General features: G+C 39.0%; 1 protein-coding gene across 2 annotated transcripts in view; it reads left to right on the plus strand.

Annotated features, from left to right (window-relative positions):
- Positions 1-251: 251 nt before the first annotated feature.
- Positions 252-23,808, plus strand: part of LOC134815130 (abl interactor 2-like) — a 45,842-nt gene continuing 22,285 nt past the window's right edge. For both annotated transcript variants that reach the window (XM_063823625.1, XM_063823626.1), the window contains exons 1-6: positions 252-429; positions 1,108-1,260; positions 1,465-1,563; positions 1,803-2,055; positions 6,717-7,370; positions 9,392-9,502. In XM_063823625.1, coding sequence (XP_063679695.1) covers positions 274-429; positions 1,108-1,260; positions 1,465-1,563; positions 1,803-2,055; positions 6,717-7,370; positions 9,392-9,502 — 1,426 coding nt within the window. In that variant the 5' untranslated portion in view covers positions 252-273. The remainder of the gene's footprint in view (positions 430-1,107; positions 1,261-1,464; positions 1,564-1,802; positions 2,056-6,716; positions 7,371-9,391; positions 9,503-23,808) is intronic.

The following is a 23,808-nucleotide window of genomic DNA, read 5'->3' on the forward strand; positions in this document are numbered from 1 at the left end:
AATCAAAGAGTTTTAGGAATAAATGGGTAGTGTACTTGTGTACTTGTTTTTTTCCAAACCTTTTTTTGTATTTATATTACTTTGGCACTAAAAGTAAAGTACTGATCATCTGTAACTTTTACTGAACTAATGTTACTTTACGAGTTTTTATTCAATATTATATAAAAACGAATATCAATTTAATATAATTACCCTGTATAAAACATGATTATCTTTATCTATTGATAATTAATTTGTATAACTACCATGATAGAAATGGTGTGAGATGGTTGTATGGAAGTGCCGGCCTCCTTGATGTATGATGAGGTGGAACAGCTGTACAACGACGAAGTTTTGAACACCCGCAGAGAACTCCAGGAAAGCTCAGCAAATCTCGAGCAACTCGCACAGTATTGTGAACAAAGCTTCCTGACATGTCAGGATCAACAGGTATAGTAATACATTGAATTTAGTTTCGTAGTTTAGGTTGAGATTTGGTGATAGAGATCAAAACCTCAGCTACAATTATTTTCATTTATTTTGGACTGTACAACGTGACGTTTCAAAATCCAAATCGAAAACTTTCAACATTTTCCATCAACTTTCTCACACCACATGCATATTCAGTATTCTTTAGTCTGTACAAACGACGTTGTAAATTAGTGCAACTGTTTTCTGACGGATGATTTAACGGCGTTTACCTGTGACAGTATTGTCGTGGCAACGTGTAACAAATTTGCACCACATCCTGATGACACATCACATAATATAACATAGAACAGTAACAAATGTTCTGTGTCTGACCTGATAGCAGGTTGTAACTGTGTTTCATTTCCTCAGAAACAGTACTATCTTATAAGTTTAAATTCAAGTCTCTTAATAGACTTGTAAACCTGGTTGCAACAAACTTCATGCTTATAACTCATGTCATTCACTTTCAATTCAGTTTCATGCGTGGTAAAATCAGTAAATATTTCTACTTGTCTGTGTGAGTTCACCTTGTAGGGTGGAACTCGTTGCTAAAACATTTCAACCACACCCCTTTTCATCATGCTGATGAGGTTTAACTTTTCAGTCTGTTCTATAACTCCTCCCCCTCATCATACTAATATTGCCCATGTTTATCAGACTGTGTTTGATCAAAGTAAGGGGTACGTGGTACACTCCCTTGTCAACGTATCTCACCGACTCACCAAGCTTTCGACCAGCTTATCGCAGCTGCTTAACACTCACAATGGCAGATTGGAGAATATAAATCACCAGCTACACTGTATTCAACAGGTAGGAATAATTATAGCAACCGGAAATTTGGTTATTATTAACGGTCTTATTTCCTTTTATAAACTATCGTTCAAGTTGGGTTGTAATTACTGATGACGGTATTTGTTGTAATATAAACTGTAAGGTTTTGTGGTCTAATTTTAGTTTTGTAGCATTCCGTGATAGATTGCGTATCAACACTTGAGGCAATAACTATTCTCTCAGGATTTTGAAAACATTGAAAGTTATCATTCCAAAGAAAAGGTCAAATCTCTGGGGGTTACTATTGCAATACAACGACAACATAAAGTTGTACAAAATAAGGTATCGAAAGGGAACTGAAATTGTATCCTCTTAATTGTGTTGATTTTAATTTACATTTGCCGTAACAAACCACCTTAACCGTATTGGTGTAGAAATTTCTGCCGCTTTAAAGCCTAAAATTTACAGTTCAATAAATTGCCACAAAGTAACGATTCTTAGCGACACGCCATTTGATATTTAAGCACAGTTTATTTTATCTAAAATGAAGCTCTAATCTCACACATAACCTACCCACACAGTCAATAAACAAAGATGGAATGAAGCATGTACGGAAACCCATAGATCTCTCAGTGCTAGATAACATAGGTCACGGAGTGATAGTGCCAGATGAGCCGCGCCCAGTCCCCCTACACCAGGGTCAGAACATAAACAACATTGTGGGGTCACGTGACAAGCCGACCATGCAGCGGGACAAGTCACGTGATAACTTCAGTAATAGCAGGTCTCATCACAACTCGCTCAAACAGAACGGAGCTGGGCCGCCCAGGGGAGGTGTGTATTATTTTTTGTAATTTTGACGTGATAATATTTGACGTACTACTTATTGCAAAAGAAGTCTCAAGCACTATAATATAACTGCTAACTGGTTCGCCTAACTTTGTGCTTCGAAAATTGTTTTATAATTTATGATTGGAAGTAAAACTAAGCATCAGATCTGCTCACGTGGTTTTTTGAGTGTTACATAATATTATGTACTCACATTATACATAGTACGTGATTTGTCTAACATGAGCACATGAAAGTTTTCCTAACTATTTATAGAACATTGACTCAAATCGAGTGTTCCAAATATAATGATCTGTATAAAAGTTGCAAACTGTTCAATATTTTGAACACAATAACTACACAACTGAACAGCGGACTTGATGGACATAAATGGATTTATATTTCAAGTACTGATGTCATTTTGTGAATACTGAAAATGCAAATTCAAAATATCTCATCAGAATTTAGGCTGAAGAACTTTTCACAATAACCCAGCAATAAAGTATCATATTTTGAACATTCCCCTTAAAATCTGGCACCCTGCCAACAACATCATGCAACAAGGCTCTCTCTACCTCAGTAAGGGAGATCTCTGCTTAAATATTCACTTTACCTACGTCTTAAATAAGTAAATCACACATCAAATTATCTGACATTACAGAGCGAGTGTACGGTATGTGGACGAATAATCCTGTGTGTAAATAACTGCACTGCTTGGCTGCGTATCTTAATTATGGATGGAATTCTTGAACTTCGGTTATCTGAGAAATGTATTGAATATAATACTCTTGTTTTCCAGAGACTTGAGCTTTTTTACACTTGGTTGCTTAGAGAAAGTGTTTGTTTCTGTTGAGGAAGAATAATCCTGCGTGTAATTGTGTAGCTGCAAAATATTTAGCAGTATTTAAAGCTACTTGGCTGCGTATCAGGAGATATTGAGTGTGTAGGAGAGCTGGTAGTGTATGACACGCTAGCATGTGAATAAACGTTAGTGTGACATAGTGTACAACCAGTGTAACATTCTGTGTAATGGTCGTAACACCTAAGTGTGACACAGTGTACACACACAGTGTAACCATTCACAGTGTCAATGTTCCCACTTTCAAGCTCAGACACCCCCAAGTGAGACACACTCGCAGAATGGCTTTACTCCTGCAGCTACTTTATTACCCCCCCCCCCCCCCCTGCAGCTACTTTATTACCCCCACCCCCTGCAGCTACTTTATTACCCCCCCCCCCCCCCTGCAGCTACTTTATTACCCCCCCCCCTGCAGCTACTTTATTACCCCCACCTCCCAAACATGGTGTCATTATACAGTTACAGGATGGGTAGTTGTCAGGTGGTTAAGTGTAACTTGCCAGGTAGTGGTGGAGAAGGGGGTCACTATGTGAACTAGCTGCAGTTAATGTGGGTATGAGGGTTGAGAGCTAGATAGTTGAGTGATTAATTAAATAATGGACTTTGGAGTATGTGGGTCTGCGGACAGCAGAACTGTGTGGCTATTCAGTGTTTTAAGTCTGCTCATTTCAAAGTTTAGTCCTGGTATTTGTATCTTGTAGCGGTGCATACAGGGCCGTTACCAAGTATCAAAGGCTCTAGATATAGGGGTTTTATTCGTGAGTTCAGAATGTAAGTTCTGAAGAGTCTAACAGTGGTCGTCATCAGAATCTTACAATTTTAAAGGAAATCTGCGGAAAAAAGGAACATTTACTGCAGAAGATGTTTTCAGGATCCTGACTTTTGAGGTCTTTCAAATGTGGAACAGGACAGCGTTGTTCAAGCTCGCTAAAAAGATGTTGGTTAGATGTGTTCATCTTTACTTCGTAGTGCTGGGATGATCACACTTTTATTATCTGCGCCATTGGAGATTAACCTGAAGGCCCGGTTTTACGATAACTGTTATATTATTGTGAAGGTAGAGCTGATAACGAAGGTATGTTCTACGGTAGGGTAATTATAAAGGTAAATGTTGGAGAGTATTGGTGCTGCCTGTGTATCGTTAGCGGGACACGTCATTATACCTGAACTGGTAATAACGAGTAAGAAGTGTTTTAGGTGGTGCTAATAGTCCCGGAGTCATTAGTAGAGTACACATTCCACGGACACACAATCCTGTATTATCATACATATTTTACATATTTGATATTTCTAATAGCTACTCATGGTATTATTATACCAATTACAAGGTTAAATAATAGTACACAATATGATGATATCACACAGCACACACTACTATTACATTACACATGTAACAAACACATGTATTATTGTACAACACACCTCACATCACACATTGCCCACGTGCAGTTGTAGAAGCTTTGTGTCGCTGACAGGTGGGGATGGTTATCATTACACCTGAAAAGTTACACATAGTAAACAGCGTGTTGGGGAGCTATCAGTTGCTTAGTACCTGCTGCTTCAAGCATTAGTAGTGACCAGTACAAGCATTAGTAGTGACCAATACAAGCATTTGTGTGCAGCTGTTACCAATACAATTGGGGCTATTTTGTATTATGAAGGAGTCAGCGCTTCAAGTATTTAGCGGTACTGACACTGGCTTGGGTATTTCATGGAATTTGCAAAGAACTCACGAGAAACAGGCCGTATATAACATATCATGATAGGCTATGCACAGCACACATGCCAAGATGTGTGTTGCACTTATTTTTGAATACCTCTTGACTTGTATATAAGTCGAGAAATAAGACCCGCTCATTTATTGAAGATGCAAATTGTGGAGAGTAATAAGTTAACAATGTATATGCTTTATCACAAACCCAAATCACTAGATTGTTTTATTTCGACTTTATAATCATTTCCGGGAATTATATCCCCAAAAAGTCGTGAACACAGATCATAAGTTTCCTCGAGGTTGCGAAAGTATTATCAACACAAACTGCCAGTCGCCTTTATGGGCAGTGTGGGAAGTTAATCATAAAAATATCAGTTGTGCACTATATATTACACACTATATTGTATGAAGCGCACTCATCACATTACACATTCTTTCAACCAGAGACCGGCAAAAATGATAAAGTACAGACGTGATTATCATTTTTCTTCGAAATAGCTTCAATTTTATTCGTATGGAATTATTTGGATCACCGAGTTTGTGTGATATTCACTTTGAGTTTGCATATTGACATATCGTGAACACTATTCAAGGCGTTAGTACACATATAAATTATAATAGTATTTAACTCATATAATAGTATTTAAGGACAGTACTAGCTACAACTGTACATAATATGTAAATTGTAATATCGCTGCGGGTGTACGATACATTAGTACATGACGGATATGAAAGTTGCAATAAAAATAAAGCATCCTGTGTACTGTCATTGTTTACTGTCCACCTCTCTCTCACTCTAACAAGATAGTACATTCCTTTACTAAAACAATCAGACCAATGGTTAGCAGATCTCATCTCCAGCACGATTTAAATTTCTTGGTTAAAATTAAATACCCAACTTTCCCTGTCAAGTGTCAGGGTTAAATTATTGGACCACTGTAATATTAATAACTGTAATAACTGTATCTGAGAAATTTTAGATTTTTGCCTATGTGGAGAAAATATGACATTTTTGATGTTTTTGTTTACGCCTAAATTAGGTCTTGGAGAAACAGTTGATTTAGCATAGGAGGCAAAGTATTTTCATATTGACGTTATATCGGAGGTCATAAAGAGTTTTACAAGTTGGGTAACCTAAAAAGGATTAATGACAAATGATGCGGCTCTGATCTGACAGACCTTGCTCCGTCTGCACACTATAATGTCATATAAACTATATGCTATAAAGTACACTAGGTATTTTAGCGCTATCTATTTCATCGTGTAATTTAGATTATGTAATTCAGAGAATGCAGCCAACTTGCAATTTGTCAAGGTTGTGAGAGTGGGTAGCTAAACCCCTGTGTAAAGTTAAAATCAGCACTTTTATATTTACAAAACCGATTAAGTGAACCCCTTTCTGGCGTGTTCGCTTAATAAACATGTTTAAAATCAATCTCCAGATATGTAACAAATATCCAGAAATTTAATAATCACCTACTGCGCTTATAATCAAAGCTAAAACCGTATCTATCAGAGAGTGCTACCCATTTTTATAGAACCCAACTAAACGCTACCTCAACTGGATCAGCACCTAACTGTAAAGCTAGTTCTACGTCACGAGACTTCTAAATTCTAAAACCTGTCATGATTTGAAGTGTATGCTGAGTTATTATTATACTCGTTACTGGAATTAGCTCAGAGAACTAGAGAGAGAGCGAGAGAGAGAGAGAGATCGAGAGAGAGAAAGGGAGAGGGAGAGAGAGAGAGAGAGAGAGAGAGAGAGAGAGAGAGAGAGAGAGAGAGAGAGCTCTCTGATACCTTGCCAATATATACCAGTAACAGATTCTTGTACCGCTTCATAGCTGTCTAAAGCAGAACACTGATATTTACACGTACGACCCTGCCAGGTTGAGGGTGTGTTGGTGAGACCAGTCACTTTGCAGCTCAGAGACGCTTTTAGGTGTGGTAAGATATCGCACATTATGCGGCTCCACCACATCTAAATGATGCGTCTGAGGCACTGCAACTGACTAGACTTTGACTCATTTTTCATAAAGAACTCAAATTAACCCTGTGTTTGTATTCCAGAGATTAACAGTGTATTTATTTCAGATTACGGGACTATGGGCGGATACGGTACCAATGGTTACCTACCCCAGCAGCATCCTAACCAGATACAGCCTCAACCTATAGCACCTTCACACCGGGAACATCCACTCCAGCCGCATCACATGCAGCCTGGACAGATGCAGCCTGGACATATGCAGCCAGGGCAAATGCAGCCTGGACAGATGCAGCCTGGACAGATGCAGCCAGGGCAAATGCAGTCTGGTCAAATGCAGCCTGGACAGATGCAGCCTGGACAGATGCAGCCTGGACAATTACAGCCTGGACAGATGCAGCCAGGGCAAATGCAGCCTGGACAGATGCAACCTGGTCAAATGCAGCCTGGTCAGTTGCATTCTGGACAGTTGCAGCCTGGTCAAATGCAGCCTGGTCAAATGCAGCCTGGACAATTACAGCCTGGACAATTACAGCCTGGGCAGATGCAAAATCCAATTCAACACCCACAACTCCAGCAGATGCAACAACACAGTATGCCCAACATGATGCCACCGTATAACCCTGCCATGGAAACAAGAACTCTGGACAGGAACGTGGCGTCACTGGAACGTAACTTTGACAGAGCCCTTACTATCGACCGCTCCATCATGTTCGATCCAAGGACGCAGAATATGGTTACAGATAGACATCCCATTATTGGAGGTATGAATAAATTGTATTATCTAGTTAAGAATAAGGTCTTAGAAATAAGACTGCTCAAAATTGTAACTGTACTTAACCTAAAGACAGCCTTAATTATGAATTAATTCTCTTTCAAAGCACTTAACTATACATTATACAAGCTGACCTAGCCCTGAGGGGAACTTCCTTTATATTGGAACCTCCAATTCAGGTTCAGGTCACCTGATCACTTTCTAGCCTAGAATCAGACTTTGTCTAGCAACTTCTTTTGTCTAACACGGGTCCCATAATCATGTGAAGAAGTGTCCGTCTCGTTGTTTCCTGAGTACCAAATATTTTTAGATTTTCAACATCTGTTAAGACAATTCAATTCCCAAGAGGCGAAAATTAACATGATCAGAGGTCAAAAAATGTTATATTCACTCTTAAAAGAACGTCATAGTCTAATATTCCCGTCTAGTTTGTATGTGCAGTATGTGCAATATGTGCAGTATTTGCAGTATGTGCAGTGTGATGAAAGTACAGGGCCTGTGCGACCTGTGTGTACCCAATTAGCACACTATACATCACACCTTGCACTAATCTACCAGGCAGACTGAAGAGTATAATAGAATAATAGTGCAACCAAGCGTCTCCTCTCTAACACTTCTCTAACACTTCTATAACACCTTTATAACACCTCTGACCTCTCGTTACACTTACCTTCTCTAATTGACTCCAGGAAACTGAGTTTTTACACGACTCTCTTTAAAATGTGGTAAAATATTCATTAGCATAACATAATTAGCATAATATGCGTATTATGGAGCGGAGTTATGTTGGTTATGAGTTATGTTGGTTAGGATAATCATTCTGCGCGGTGTTTGGTGCACAACACTTAGCACTCTGGCACATTACGTAAGGAATAATGAACAGATGCAATGTCGACATTTCAGAACAGGAAGCCAGGACTGTTAGAGTAGCGACGTAATGCTAGTAGTAGAGTCAATAACTGGTCATTTTCTTATTATACTAAAATATGCTACCCGGTAAGGAATCCGGAGATTGTTCACAGTACTGTTCAGTAGATCATGAAGTTTATTGGATAAACAAATGGAGAGATTCATGGTACCAGTATGTACAGTTTGTGATTATAGTAGAATCAGACACGCGCACACACGTGTCACACACACAGCACTATTAGAAAGTCGTTTATATGTGACAAATTCACTGAGTGTAGAGTCAACACTTCAAAAGTGTACTAAAGCATTCTTCTCGGGCAGAACAGTACAAGCGAGAATTGTATGCCACCACCTTTTATGTTATACTCAATAAACGTATATTAAATTAACCTTTTAGCAAGAGATGTACGTGTGGACACAATCACCTTTAATGAGGTTACTTTTAGTGAGTTAATTAGTTGAATATAATTAATTAGTGTGCGTGATCTGAACCTGAGTAATGTGTCAGAATGTTTCGTTACATTGCATTGTACAGTAAATTAATATCAAAGATTGACAGCATAACTTATGCTTTGTAACAGTTGTAAGGATTTCAATCTACAATCGAATGCCTGTTACCATCACCTCAGCTCAATCCCTGGAATCTTTTAAAGCTCTTCTAAAAACGTACCTTTTCAAACTGTCCCCAGATGAACTTGGAAAACTTTATCGATAACTATTTTGGTCATATTTGGTTGGTATTCGATCTTTGCATAATATATTTAAGTACCATTTTCTGGCTTTAGTATTGACGATATATTTTCAAGCATAATTTATCTTTTTAGCTCAGTATTCATGATATTTTTTGAGATGACTAGTTCAAACACTGCTGAGTATAAGTTTTATCTCAAAAGCGGTGTTATTAAATTTCAATTTATTCTTATTATTATTAATATATGGAGGAATTTGCCTTCGGGTCTCATTAAAATAATGTACAAATGAAAAGCAGTTTATTTATGGGGCTACAAACCACATCCTTCCAGATCCGATCAACATAATATTCTGTATATTCGTTACCGTCGTTTAAAACATTTCCTTGTGTTTGACATTTCACACACCCAGGTCCGGGAATAGAGAGGATATCAGACCGGAGCTCTGACCGGAGTTCTGACCACACGTCACCCAGTGTTCATAACCAGACCACCTTCAACAACTGGACTCCACAGTCACAAGGTCAGTACCGTGTTGTGTGTCACGTGATACCATGACGTGTCACGTGATACCACGACGTGTCACGTGGTTTATTCAAGTTAACTGAAGGGGCTGTCCTTCAAATAGTGCCACAATATCCAATCTGGAATTATGATCAGGCCGTAACTGCCCCACATCGGCTTTAGTATTCCATTTATGGTGGTGGTATATAATATTATACCATGATTCACGTCATATCAGAAGCGTTGCGATACATGAAGTTTCGTGCAAGTCAGCACTTCTTCACATCGTTTTAAATTTAAAGATGTAGTCCACAATGCGATTAAATTATACCATAGATATCATATCACACACAAACTTTTAACTTTAAAAATGAACTCTAAAGTCTAGATATGCAATGTGCAACCCTGCTGTCAGTTTTCACGCGCTCGGAAATATTCTAAAACTACAGGCAACCTTGTTTTGTTTGTGGGGCACCCACTCTACATCAATAACCTATAAATCCTCGGACCTCGATACCTAAGTAGTAAGTAAGGAGGCTAACTCCACCTTCAGGGCTAACGTCTAATGGGATTCCCAGCTCTAGAGCAGGGATTGAGCTTATAACTGAACTATGTTCTGGGCTAAGTTTATATATAATCTACCAGAGGACTAGGCCTTGATTGATTGTGGACGGCCACATTCCCCCTCAGACAGGCAACCTTATCGGTCCTTATTTGGTCTAATACAGGTTTTTAGGCTCGTCAAAAGAATACTACGCACTCATTTCATCAAAATAGGGGATGTAATAAATCTTATTAAACCCAGGAACACGTAATAATAATAAACTGTAATGATTATACCAGAATTAATATCATCCAGCACTGTACTACCTGGATCAGAGCATTAGTTCTGTAGTTTAATTAGTTAATTAGTGAAGGTATGCAGGCAGTAAATTAGTTAATTAGTGCAGGTATGCACGCAGTGGAGCTCGGTAATACCTGCACTGGGGATAATAATAAATGTAGCTTCCTCCTAATTGCTCCTCCTAATGTAGTAAATACAGTGTATATTTTATTATACAGTGCTGCCCTGGTGCTGTATACAGTCTGAGATGTGTTCTGTGAGAAGTTGGAAATGAAATTGGAAATGGTTTGGTTGACTAACTTAGCAAGTTGTAGGAACAAATTTTTGTACGGTTATTTTGAGATTCTTCTGTGCAGAAGAATAAAATTTCGTTAATGAAGAATATTTTTTATTTACATAAAATCCGAGTTAAGTTAAGTACTGTACTGCTAGTTTATATGTCTCAATGACTGGCAAAAAGATATCACCATTCACAATCATCATCATAGGCAGTCAAATATTGTTCTTGTATTAAACAAAATAAAATATCCATGAATAAAATAAGTATGGTATGACATAAATGTTGCGCTAAAAATCACAAAACAGTCCATAGCCATAATAATCATAGAGTAGGCTGTGTGCAGTCTCCAAAGTATTACCAAGCGTCCATTACTCCTTCAGCTCGCTTAAAAAATCTCATACACATTATTCTCTTCCTCATTCTTCTCCTCTAACTCTGCTTCTCCGCACTTTGTATCACTCGGATTCGCTTAATCCCCCACTTCTTCTGTTTCCCTGTTTAAGTGCTCTGCTTGTTCACTCATTCTGATGAGATGAGATGAGGGTCCAGGTTCCTTCTTCTGTCTGATTTTGTAGAAAAGAGCCACTGCTATTAAAATACAACCAAATGTCTGAAATGCTATGAACGCAGCGACCACTATTTTCTGTGTTAGATCTTTGTGGCAGGTATTGTTAACCAGTATGTAGCCTGCTTTACAGCATTGTGTTGAGTCTGGAGGGGAGGTGCCGCCTGCTGGACAGGGGAGACACTTCTTATCAGAGATGTAGTTGTTAGCTTTACAGCCAGTACAGGAAATCTTTGTGTAGTAGTATCGGTAATAGTTATCGTAATCGTAATCTTTTGAGCTGTAAATACGACAGTTAGGAGAAGTATCATAAGTACACTCGGTAGGACTGCTACATTTCAGGTTATAAACTTTACTGTTGGACCAGCTGTAATCCTCAGCAAAACTGTAACCTACATCTAAGTTAGAAACTTGAACCACTTTCGTGTAGTTCATTCTCTGACAAATGTAGTTTCCCGAGTCTGTTGTGGGATATAGACTTGAACCACTGGACTTTTGTCTGCAAACTGGAGCCCAATATCCACCCTCTTCTTTTGCCATGAGTACTCCCTCATCTGACTGAACATTCCTTTCGCTCCATATTTGGAATTCCAGAATGTCTTGAGCGGATCTTTTCTCCCTATTCAAGTTCATTGGATCATTCTCACGGTCGATTTCAGTGAAATTCTTGTATTGTCTAGTTTTACTGCTGCTGCCAACTACTGAAATATAATGACTCTATAACACGTGTTTATAACAAATAATTAATTTATTCCGCGTCAATGTTTTAAAAAATTAGTGCGAAACCAAAACTTGGAATTATTTTACTGTGTTATAGTTACCTTGTCCGATGATGAACAGACTTATGAACAGAAAAATGCGGTTGGTAGACAAAATCATGTTGAAATCCAAATCAGACTTTCACCACTGAAACCAGAGTTATGGAAAGTGGATATAGCTGATTGAAAAGAGAAATTGATCACATCATATTCGCGTGATTGAACTCAACTGTCAACTTAATGGCACGTATTCTGAATAGTTTAGTCCTAGTACTCCCTAGTTCTATAATTACACTGGCATTACTTGGTAGTTAGTCTTGTTTCTTGTTTAAAACTATTTAGTTTTATTTACTTTAAGCAAATAATTCAATGACTGGCAAAAAGATATCACCATTCACAATCATTATCATAGGCAGTTAAATATTTTTCTTAAAAGTAAAATAAAATATCTTTAAATATGTATGCAGTATGACATAAATGTTGTGCTAAAAATCACAAAAACAGTCTCGATCCATAGCTATAATAATTATAAAGTAGGTTGTGTGCTGTTTCCAAAATATTACCAAGCGTCCATTACTCCTTTAGCTCGCCTAAACTCTCGTACACATTATTCTCTTCCTCATTCTCCTCCTCTAACTCTGCTTCTCCACACTTTGTATCACTCGGATTCGCCTCAACCCCCACTTCTTCTGTTTCCCTGTTTAAGTGCTCTGCTTGTTCACTCATTCTGATGGGATGAGATGAGGGTCCAGGTTCCTTCTTCTTCATACATCGTCTGAATCTGTAGAAAATAGCCGCTGCGATTAAAATACAACCAAGTGTCAGCAATGCTATGAACGCAGCAACCACTATTTTCTGTGTTAGATCTTTGTGACAGAATCCTTTGTCAACTTTAAACCCTGGTGGACACTTGTGACATTGGACCCCATCCCCGTATAGATCTTCTGGACACTTGTAACATGTGTGATTCTCCCAGTACTCTCCCAGAGTGCACCTGGAGAAAAAGAATTGGGTTACAACTTATTGCACTGACTCTAACGATTATAGACTTGTTTTTTAACTAGACCGTATCTCAAACTCTTGCTCTCTTGGGAATAGATTTATTACTGCTCCTAGATTTACATCTTGCAATTATTTAGTTACCTGTAACAGTTGCCTGAAGCTGGTTTTGCAGCAGTAGTACTGCAGTAGTACTACGGTTACAGAGTACAATGTGGCTCTTCAAAACCGATTTGCAAGTCTGGATAGTGAGGTCGACCTCGAGGATATGTGGCGTAATCTCAGTCAGACCGTCACTGATGTCTCACTGGAGGTACTAGGCAAAAGACCCCGGAAGGCAAAGGAGCAACACCTGTCACGGAAGACCAAGGATTTATTGATTCAGCGGGCACAGTTTAAGCGCAAAGACCCAAAATCAGACGCTAACAGGTCAGAGTATTCTAAACTTAATAAGTTAGTCAAGAAAAGCAGCAAGCTAGACGACAATAACTGGGCAGTTAGAGTAGCTACTGATCTTGAGGAAGCAGCGAGCAAAGGTCAGCAGCGTGAGGTATGGGCAAAGATCAAGAAGATCTCTGGTAAGAACAAGAAGCCTCAAGCATCTTGTGTCCGGGACAAGGACGGTAGGAAGATCACGGATCCCCAACAGCAGAGGGATAGGTGGAAGGAGCACTTTACTGAACTTCTGAACCCTCCATTATCAAGTGTTGACCTTGCCGACCTTGATACAGTACCACCCCAACCCCACTTTAACTCTCTCTCTCTTGTTCGGATGGACCACCCACCAGAGACGAGATTAGTTATTCCCTGACAAAGCTTAAGAATAACAAAAGCCCAGGAGTGGACGGGATAACTAACGAGTAACTGAAGTATGGTGCGAGTGCTCTAGTTGATCAACTAGAGTGTCTATTCAAGAAAGTGTGGGAAGAAGAGACTGTTCCTGAAGATTGGTTAAAGGGTGTGATCATTGTCATTGGGAAGAAAGGAGACACTTCAGTCTGCGGGAACAACAGAGGGATCACCTTAAGGTCTACAGCATCCAAGCTTTTTCAGATGATTCTTCTTAAGCGGTTACATGCTGGTATGGAGTGTCTCCTCAGGGAGAATCAGTGCGGATTTAGACAGAACCGCTCATGTATTGATCAGATTTATTCTCTCCGAACTATTATTCATAACTGTCTTGAGTTTAACATTCCTCTTTACATTAATTTTGTGGATTTCAAGGCAGCGTTCGATTCTATCAGAAGGGACTTTATTTGGTGCAGTATGAGACACTATGGGCTGCCTGAAAAATATGTGACCAGAATATTTCAGTCATTTTTTGGGGGTACCATGAGTGCCGTGAGGGTTAATGGGGAGCTGACAGAATGGTTTGATGTTAACTCAGGCACAGGTCAGGGTGACATTCAAGCACCTCCTGCTTTTAATTTCTGCCTAAATTTTTCTGCATTTCTGGCTGTGACCAACAAGATCATCAGTCAAGGCGCAGTGCTGCAAAAAGAGATGAAGACGGTCGAGGAAAAGGTCATTCTGGACACCGATTATGCTGATGATATGGCTATTATGGACAACTCAGGGGAAGGCCTACAGGAATCAACTGATCTATTAGTTCATTACAGCTCCTACGCTGGGCTCAGAATAAATGCAAAGAAGACCCAATGCATGGCTGTAAGCAAGTGCGCCTCCCAGCGACCTTTCATCAAGGATGATTGTATTGAGCTGTCGGTTGAGGGTGAACCCGTCGAGCAGGTTAGCAACTTTGTCTACCTGGGTGCAACTATCAGTGGGGATGGGACAATCAACAGAGACCTGGATGTCCGTATCCAGAAGGCTAATGGCGCCTTTCATCAGCTCTGGAACATTTGGAATAGCAGAACTATAAAGACTCCAACCAAGATCAGGATCTATAGGGCTGCTGTCCTCACCATCTTGTTGTATGGAGCTGAAGTCTGGAACACCACCAAAAAAGAGATGAAACGCTTCGAGGTTTTCCATCAAACCTCCTTGAGAAGGATCCTTAGGATTAAATGGTTCTTTCATGTGACCAACGACGAAGTTCTTAGGAGGGCTGGCATCAAGTCAGTTGAGACTTTCATGTATAGTTAGAATGCCAGACTCTAGACTACCGAGGTTTCTGTTGAACTGGAAGCCAAATTATGGAAAGAGGTCAAGGGGCAGACCCCGTAAGAACTGGAAGTCCTGCGTACTCGAAGATGCTGCTAAGTTTACAGGTGTTGAAAACATCGACAACGACACAACAGAAGCTTTGGCTATCAACCGAGTACAGTGGAGACATATGTTACGCCGCCAACGCGATGTGTGTGATGCAGGCCACTCCAACGACTAGGAGGAGACCTTACCATGTAACATGTATGTAAAGTGAGAACATCTCGTACAATTCAGAGACCCAGCAGTAGAGTAAAAGTTCTCAGAACACGGCTCACATCTGGTATTGTTAAGCAGTATGTAGCCTGCTTTACAACTACATGTGGTAGATCCCGGGGTTGATGTGGAATGTTGAGGACATGGTGTGCACTGTGTGTTGTTACCACTGTCTGTGTAATGGTCCTCTGGACACTGGATACAGTTCCTCTCCTCCACTCTCCAGTAGGAACCAGGCAGACAGGTACAGAACGATTGGAACTCGTTAGATGTGAGATTTCCTGGACATTTGAAGCACTCTGTAGCACCAGAGTAGCTGTAAAACCCAGCACTGCAGCCCTTGCAGACCCCATCCTCCCAGTAAAGTCCACCCTCGCACTTACACTGTTCTGACCCAGCTGTAGAACTGGATCCTGGCGCACAGGTTGCACATTTTGGCGCTCCCTCTGTGCTGTAGGAGTTAGGTGGACAGATACTGCAGCGCGCTTCCAGTGTTGTCAGCGATAGGAAATAGTAACCTGCTGAACAGTTACAGTGAGTAGAACCTACAGGTGAAGTGCTGTTTGTAGGACACTTGAAACAGTGCTGGTAGTTTGATGTTAGGTACCAGTTAGCAGCACAGTTGCACTGTGTTGAGTCTGGAGGGGAGGCGGCGCCTGCTGGACAGGGGAGACACTTCTTATCAGAGATGTAGGTGTTAGCTTTACAGCCGGTACAGGAAATCTTTGTGTAGTAGTATCGATAGTAGTATCGATTACCATCATATTCATAATGATAATTGGAGTATGCGTAGCTACGACAGCTAGAAGACGCATCGTAAGTGCACTCGGTAGGACTGCTACAGTTCAGGTTATAAACTTTATTGTCGTACCTGTAATCCTCCGCAAAGCTGTAACCTGAATTTAAGTTGGAAACTTGAACCATTTTCGTGTAGTTCATTCTCTGACAAATGTAGTTTCCCGAGTCTGTAGTAGGATATAGACTTGAACCACTGGACTTTTGTCTGCAAACTGGAACCCAAGATCCACCCTCTTCTTTTACCATGAATACTCCCTCATCTGACTGAACATTCCTTTCACTCCATATTTGGAATTCCAGCCTGTCTTGAGCGGATCTCTTCTCCCTATTCAAATTCATTGGAACATTCTCACGGTCGATCTTAGTTAAATTCTTGTATTGTCTGGTTTTACTGCTGCTGCCAACTACTGAAATATAATGACTTTATAACACTATTAATTTATTCCGCGTCAATGTTTTTAAAAATGAGTGCGAAACCAAAACTTGGAATTATTTTACAGTATTACAGTTACCTTGTCCGATGATGAACAGACTTATGAACAGAAAAATACGGTTACGGGTAAACCGCCCCTAAAATGTCACCCACCCCTAAAACGCCACTCTTGATTGATTGGATCCCATCTTCTTAGAAAGTATCTTACCTAATCATTTGTAACTCCTAAACATAAAAAAATATCATTCAGACCCTGCCACATCCTGAAATTGAATCTAAATGATGCCATAAGGGCATTTTTTTCACTTTCTACAAATTTTTTACTTTTGAAAAATAGCGCACAATTTTATAACTCTGGAATTCATTAATATTAACTCGGTTTTGGTCTAGGATAGTGATATTTACATATTTTAGCAACTTTGTACATATAATGACTGGAGATATGGAAAGTTATACATTACTCAATATTACTACCCTCCCCTAAAATGTCACCTGGCCGCCCCCTAAAATGTCATTTTATCAGATTCTGGCTTTGAGACTACAAGCACCATAAAATGGAGGTACCAGCCTATTAAACATCATATTTAGCATCTAATGGTAATATTGGAAAGCTTTGGCAGCTCAAGGAAATAGTTTTATTTTATTAATTGCAATAAACATCCCCTAAAATGTCTAATTATCCCCCCTAAAATGTCATTTTAACCTGATCAAATTACTCAGTCTTTTCATAAGATGCAATGCATACTCACATTTCGTTAATAGTTGATGTTAGTAATTAACAAGTGCCAAAAAAAGAGCTATTATCGCACACCATGCGAACAAAATACAAATTTGACAGTTTAGGGGAGAAAAAAATGACATTTTAGGGGGCATATCATAGGTTTACCATAAACTAGTAAGTACCAAAAACCGTAGTTTTTGACATTCAATTTTGCTAAAAGCAGTCAAATCTAGTCTATAGAGAAGGTCAGATCGATTACTGGGTTGGCTTAGTTAACTATAGGTCACTAAAATTGCCAAAATGCAGGATGATGTTAAAAATCCCAAAAAATGCAATTAAAACATGCAATTTGCACAAGGTTAAAATCACATTGAATCCATTTCTTTTGTGCCAATTGTTAGTTTATAACTAGATAATCTAACTACAGGTGTAAATTTTGTTGACTGAGTTACTGTCTTGCCGTAAGTTCTAGGTATTCAAAAAAAAGTCCCCAAAATGTCGCAAAAAGTAAATTGACTAAATTCCACCATTTTTTTTCAACAGAGAGAGAAATTCTGGTCGACACCTCTCAGAAATAGGTTATATTTGTCCCAGAAGTGGTTAAAATTAATAATTGAGCAACATTCTGAGTGCTACACAACCTGTTTTAGCTGACGTTTTAGGGGTGGTGCACGTGACATTTTAGGGGGTGATTACGGTTTTGAGGTACTTCCTTTAGTGAGTGAATGTTTTCAAGTAGCTTAATGTTTTAATAAGACAAAACAAATAGTACTAGTGACAAAAGATAAATCAGGCCTCCTGTACATTTTGTAATTATCACACATATAGAGTTGACATTTTAGGGGTGGTGTTTTAAAAGTGACTCCATTTCAATGTCAAAAAAATTGTACCTGATTTTATTTTCAAATTTCCAAATCTTCCTGGCAGGCTAGAAAAAGGTTTAAATATTATTCCTAGACACTTCAGAACCCTGTAAATTTAGCCCTAACTCGGCAATCTGGGCCCAAAAAACAGGTGACGTTTTAGGGGCGGTTTACCCGTACTAGACAAAATCCTGTTGAAAGCCAAATCAGACTTTTACCACTGAAACCAGAGTTATGCTTTATGGATAGTGGATATAGCTGATTGAAAAGAGAAATTGATCACTTCATATCCGAGTGATTGAAATCAACTGTCAACTAAATAGCACGTACTCTGAATAGTTTAGTCCTACTACTCTCTAGTTCTATAATTAGACTGGCATTACTTGGTAATTAGTCTTGTTTTTTGTTCTAAACTATTTAGTTTTATTTGATTTAAGCAAATAATTCTGACAGTGGTATTGAAAACTGTTTGTGAAATGAACAGAGAAAAAAGACGTTACCATGGTTACAAAACTATTTAAAGGCTGTAACCATAGAAACACTTGTATATCGTCTACTTATAATAGTATCTTTACTGGGAAATAAAATCCGAGTTAGGTTTTAAATTGTTGTAAAACGTACTGTACTGCTAGTTTTTATGTCTCAATGACTGGCAAAAAGATATCGCCATTCACAATTATCATCATAAACAGTTAAATATTTTTCTTAAAAGTAAAATAGAATATCCTTAAATATGTATGGTATGACATAAATGTTGTGCTAAAAATCACAAAAACATTCTCGATCCATAGCTATAATGATTATAGAGTAGGCTGTGTGCTGTCTCCAAAATATTACCAAGCGTCCATTACTCCTTCAGCTCGCCTAAACTCTCGTACACATTATTCTCATTCTCCTCCTCTAACTCTGCTTCTCCGCACTTTGTATCACTCGGATTCGCTTAATCCCCCACTTCTTCTGTTTCCCTGTTTAAGTGCTCTGCTTGTTCACTCATTCTGATGAGATGAGATGAGGGTCCAGGTTCCTTCTTCTGTCTGATTTTGTAGAAAAGAGCCACTGCTATTAAAATACAACCAAATGTCTGAAATGCTATGAACGCAGCGACCACTATTTTCTGTGTTAGATCTTTGTGACAAGTATTGTTAACCAGTATGTACCCTGCTTTACAGCATTGTGTTGAGTCTGGAGGGGAGGCGGCGCCTGCTGGACAGGGGAGACACCTCTTATCAGAGATGTAGTTATTAGCTTTACAGCCGGTACAGGAGATCTTTGTGTAGTAGTATCGATAATAGTGGTAGTAGCGAAGACAGCTAGAAGAGGTATCGTAAGTACACTCGGTAGGACTGCTACATTTCAGGTTATAAACTTTACTGTTGGATCAGCTGTAATCCTCAGCAAAACTGTAACCTATATCTATGTTAGAAACTTGAACCACTTTCGTGTAGTTCGTTCTCTGACAAATGTAGTTTCCCGAGCCTGTTGTTGGATATAGACTTGGACCACTGTAGTCTGTGGTAAGAGTTATAGATTCTGTTGTGGGATATAGACTTGTACCATTGGACTTTTGTCTGCAAACTGGAGCCCAATATCCACCCTCTTCTTTTGCCATGAGTACTCCCTCATCTGACTGAACATTCCTTTCGCTCCATATTTGGAATTCCAGAATGTCTTGAGCGGATCTTTTCTCCCTATTCCAGTTCATTGGATCATTCTCACGGTCGATTTCAATGAAATTCTTGTATTGTCTAGTTTTACTGCTGCTGCCAACTACTGAAATATAATGACTCTATAACACGTGTTTAAATAACAAATTATTAATTTATTCCGCGTCAATGTTTTTAAAAATTAGTGCGAAACCAAAACTTGGAATTATTTTACTGTGTTATAGTTACCTTGTCCGATGATGAACAGACTTATGAACAGAAAAATGCGGTTGCTAGACAAAATCATGTTGAAAGCCAAATCAGACTTTCACCACTGAAACCAGAGTTATGGAAAGTGGATTTAGCTGATTGAAAAGAGAAATTGATCACATCATATTCGCGTGATTGAAATCAACTGTCAACTAAATGACACGTACTCTGAATGGTTTAGTCCTAGTACTCCTTAGTTCTATAATTACACTGGCATTACTTGGTAGTTAGTCTTGTTTCTTGTTTAAAACTATTTAGTTTTATTTACTTTAAGCAAATAATCCAATGACTGGCAAAAAGATATCACCATTCACAATCATCATCATAGGCAGTTACATATTTTTCTTAAAAGTAAAATAAAATATCCTTAAATATGTATGGTATGACATAAATGTTGTGCTAAAAATCACAAAAACAGTCTCGATCCATAGCTATAATAATTATAAAGTAGGCTGTGTGCTGTTTCCAAAATATTACCAAGCGTCCATTACTCCTTCAGCTCGCCTAAACTCTCGTACACATTATTCTCTTCCTCATTCTTCTCTTCTATCTCTGCTTCTCCACACTTTGTATCACTCGGATTCGCCTCAACCCCTACGTCTTCCGTTTCACTATTTGATTGCTCTGCTTGTTCACTCATTCTGATGGGATGAGATGAGGGTCCAGGTTCCTTCTTCTTCATACATCGTCTGAATCTGTAGAAAATAGCCGCTGCGATTAAAATACAACCAAGTGACAGCAGTGCTATGAACGCAGCAACCACTATTTTCTGTGTTAGATCTTTGTGACAGAATCCTTTGTCAACTTTAAACCCCGGTGGACAATTTAGACATTGGACCCCATCTCCGTATAGGTCTTCTGGACACTTGTAACATGTGTGATTCTCCCAGTACTCTCCCAGAGTGCACCTGGAGAATAAGAATTGGGTTACAACTTATTGCACTCACTCTAACGATTATAGACTTACTAGGTATCTCAAACTCTTGGGAATAAATCTAATACTTCTCCTAGATTTACAACTTGCAATTATTTAGTTACCTGTAACAGTTGCCTGAAGCTGGTTTTGCAGCAGTAAAGTGAGGACATCTCGTACAATTCAGAGACCCAGCAGTAGAGTAAAAGTTCTCAGAACACGGCTCACATCTGGTATTGTTAAGCAGTATGTAGCCTGCTTTACACCTACATGTGGTAGATCCCGGGGTTGATGTGGAATGTTTCGGACATGGTGTGCACTGTGTGTTGTTACCATTGTCTGTGTAATGGTCCTCTGGACACTGGACACAGTTCCTCTCCTCCACTCTCCAGTAGGAACCAGGCAGACAGGTACAGAACGATTGAATCTCGTTAGATGTGAGATTTTCTGGACATTTGAAGCACTCTGTAGCACCAGAGTAGCTGTAAAACCCAGCACTGCAGCCCTTGCAGACCCCATCCTCCCAGTAAAGTCCACCCTCGCACTCACACTGTTCTGATCCAGCTGTAGAACTGGATCCTGGCGCACAGGTTGCACATTTTAGCGCTCCCTCTGTGCTGTAGGAGTTAGGCGGACAGATACTGCAGCGCGCTTCCAGTGATGTCAGCGATAGGAAATAGTAACCTGCTGGACAGTTACAGTGAGTAGAACCTACAGGTGAAGTGCTGTTTGTAGGACACTTGAAACAGTGCTGGTAGTTTGATGTTAGGTACCAGTTAGCAGCACAGTTGCACTGTGTTGAGTCTGGACGGGAGGCGGCGCCTGCTGGACAGGGGAGACACTTCTTATCAGAGATGTAAGTGTTAGCTTTACAGCCGATACAGGAGATCTTTGTGTAGTAGTATCGATAGTAGTGGTAGTAGTGAAGACAGCTAGAAGAGGTATCGTAAGTACACTCAGTAGGACTACTGCATTTCAGGTTATAAACTTTACTGTGGGACCTGTAATCCTCAGCAAAACTGTAACCTGAATTTAAGTTGGAAACTTGAACCACTCTAGAGTAGTTCATTCTCTGACAAATGTAGTTTCCCGAGTCTGTTGTGGGGGGATATATGATGGGATATTCTGAGACACCATGGTTCATTTGTCTGCAAACTGGAGCCCAAGATCCACCCTCTTCTTTTGCCATGAGTACTCCTTCATCTGACTGAACATTCCTTTCACTCCATATTTGGAATTCCAGCCTGTCTTGAGCGGATCTTTTCTCCCTATTCAAGTTCATTGGAACATTTTCACGGTCGATCTTAGTGAAATTCTTGTATTGTCTGGTTTTACTGCTGCTGCCAACTACTGAAATATAATGACTTTATAACACTATTAATTTATTCCGCGTCAATGTTTTAAAAAATGAGTGCGAAACCAAAACTTGAATTTTTTACATTGTTACAGTTACCTTGTCCGATGATGAACAGACTTATGACCAGAAAAATGCGGTTACTAGACAAAATCATGTTAAAAGTCAAAACAGACCTTTACCACTGAAACCAGAGTTATGGATAGTGGATATTATATAGCTGATTGAAAAGAGAAATTGGTCACGTCATATTCGCGTGATTAAAATCAACTGTCAACTAAATGGCACGTACTCTGAATAGTTTAGTCCTGCTACTCCCAGTTTTAAAGTTACACTGGCATTACTTGGTAATTAGTCTTGTTTCTTGTTTAAAACTATTTAGTTTTATTTACTTTAAGCAAATATTTCTGACAGTGGCTTTGAAAACTGTTTTGTGAAATGAACAGAGAAAAAAAGACGTTACCATGATTACAAAACTATTTAAAGGCTGTAACCATAGCTATATAGAAACCCTTTTATATCTTCTACTTATACTACTATCTATAATAATACTGGGGAATAAAATCCGAGGTAGGTTAATTGTTGTAAAACGTACTGTACTGCTAGTTTATATGTCTCAATGACTGGCAAAAAGATATTACCATTCACAATCATCATCATAGGCAGTCAAATATATATCATAAAAGTAAAATTAAATATCCTTAAATAACTTATGTAATATCCTTAAATACCTTATCCTTAAATACCTTATGACATATTTATGTTGTGCTAAAAATCACAAAAACAGTCTCGATCCATAGTTATAATAATTATAGAGTAGGCTGTGTGCTGTTTCCAGAATATTACCAAGCGTCCATTACTCCTTCAGCTCGCCTAAACTCTCGTACACAATATTCTCATTCTCCTCCTCTAACTCTGCTTCTCCACACTTTGTATCACACGGATTCGCCTCAACCCCCACTTCTTCTGTTTCCCTGTTCAAGTGCTCTTCCACCACTTAAGCGTTCATCTATGACACACCCCACAACACTTACCATCGTTTGTTTGGGGACTGGTTTGTAAGCCAGCCAATGTTTACGAATATAATATTAATAATTTTATTACATAATCATAAATATATATCATAAATAGATCAAATCTGAAACACAAATTTGCACGCAGTTAATAAATTTATTAAAAAAAAAAAAAAAAAAAGGTTTATTGATAAAACAAAATATGGAGCACTCTGTGCTTCCAACAGCCTTTCAGACTAGCGCTAAGTTTGTTAGGGACTGATTTAGGATATCGTAGATATTGCTATGCCATGCCATTAGTTTGGATATGTAGTGTTTGTGATTGTTGAAATCGATTAATTACGGTTTGTGCTGATAGGAAAATAGTGATAGTGGGGAATGTGGCAGTGTAAATATGGACCTGGAATTTAGGATGTGTGGCTTATCCATTAATATTAGTTGCCGCTAGTCTGTGATCAGTTTGTTCTGGTTTTTTTGTGTGCAAATATA

This window comes from Bolinopsis microptera, chromosome 5 (genome assembly GCF_026151205.1).
Source record: "Bolinopsis microptera isolate Bmic1 chromosome 5, MBARI_Bmic_1.0, whole genome shotgun sequence".
Lineage (NCBI taxonomy): Eukaryota > Metazoa > Ctenophora > Tentaculata > Lobata > Bolinopsidae > Bolinopsis > Bolinopsis microptera.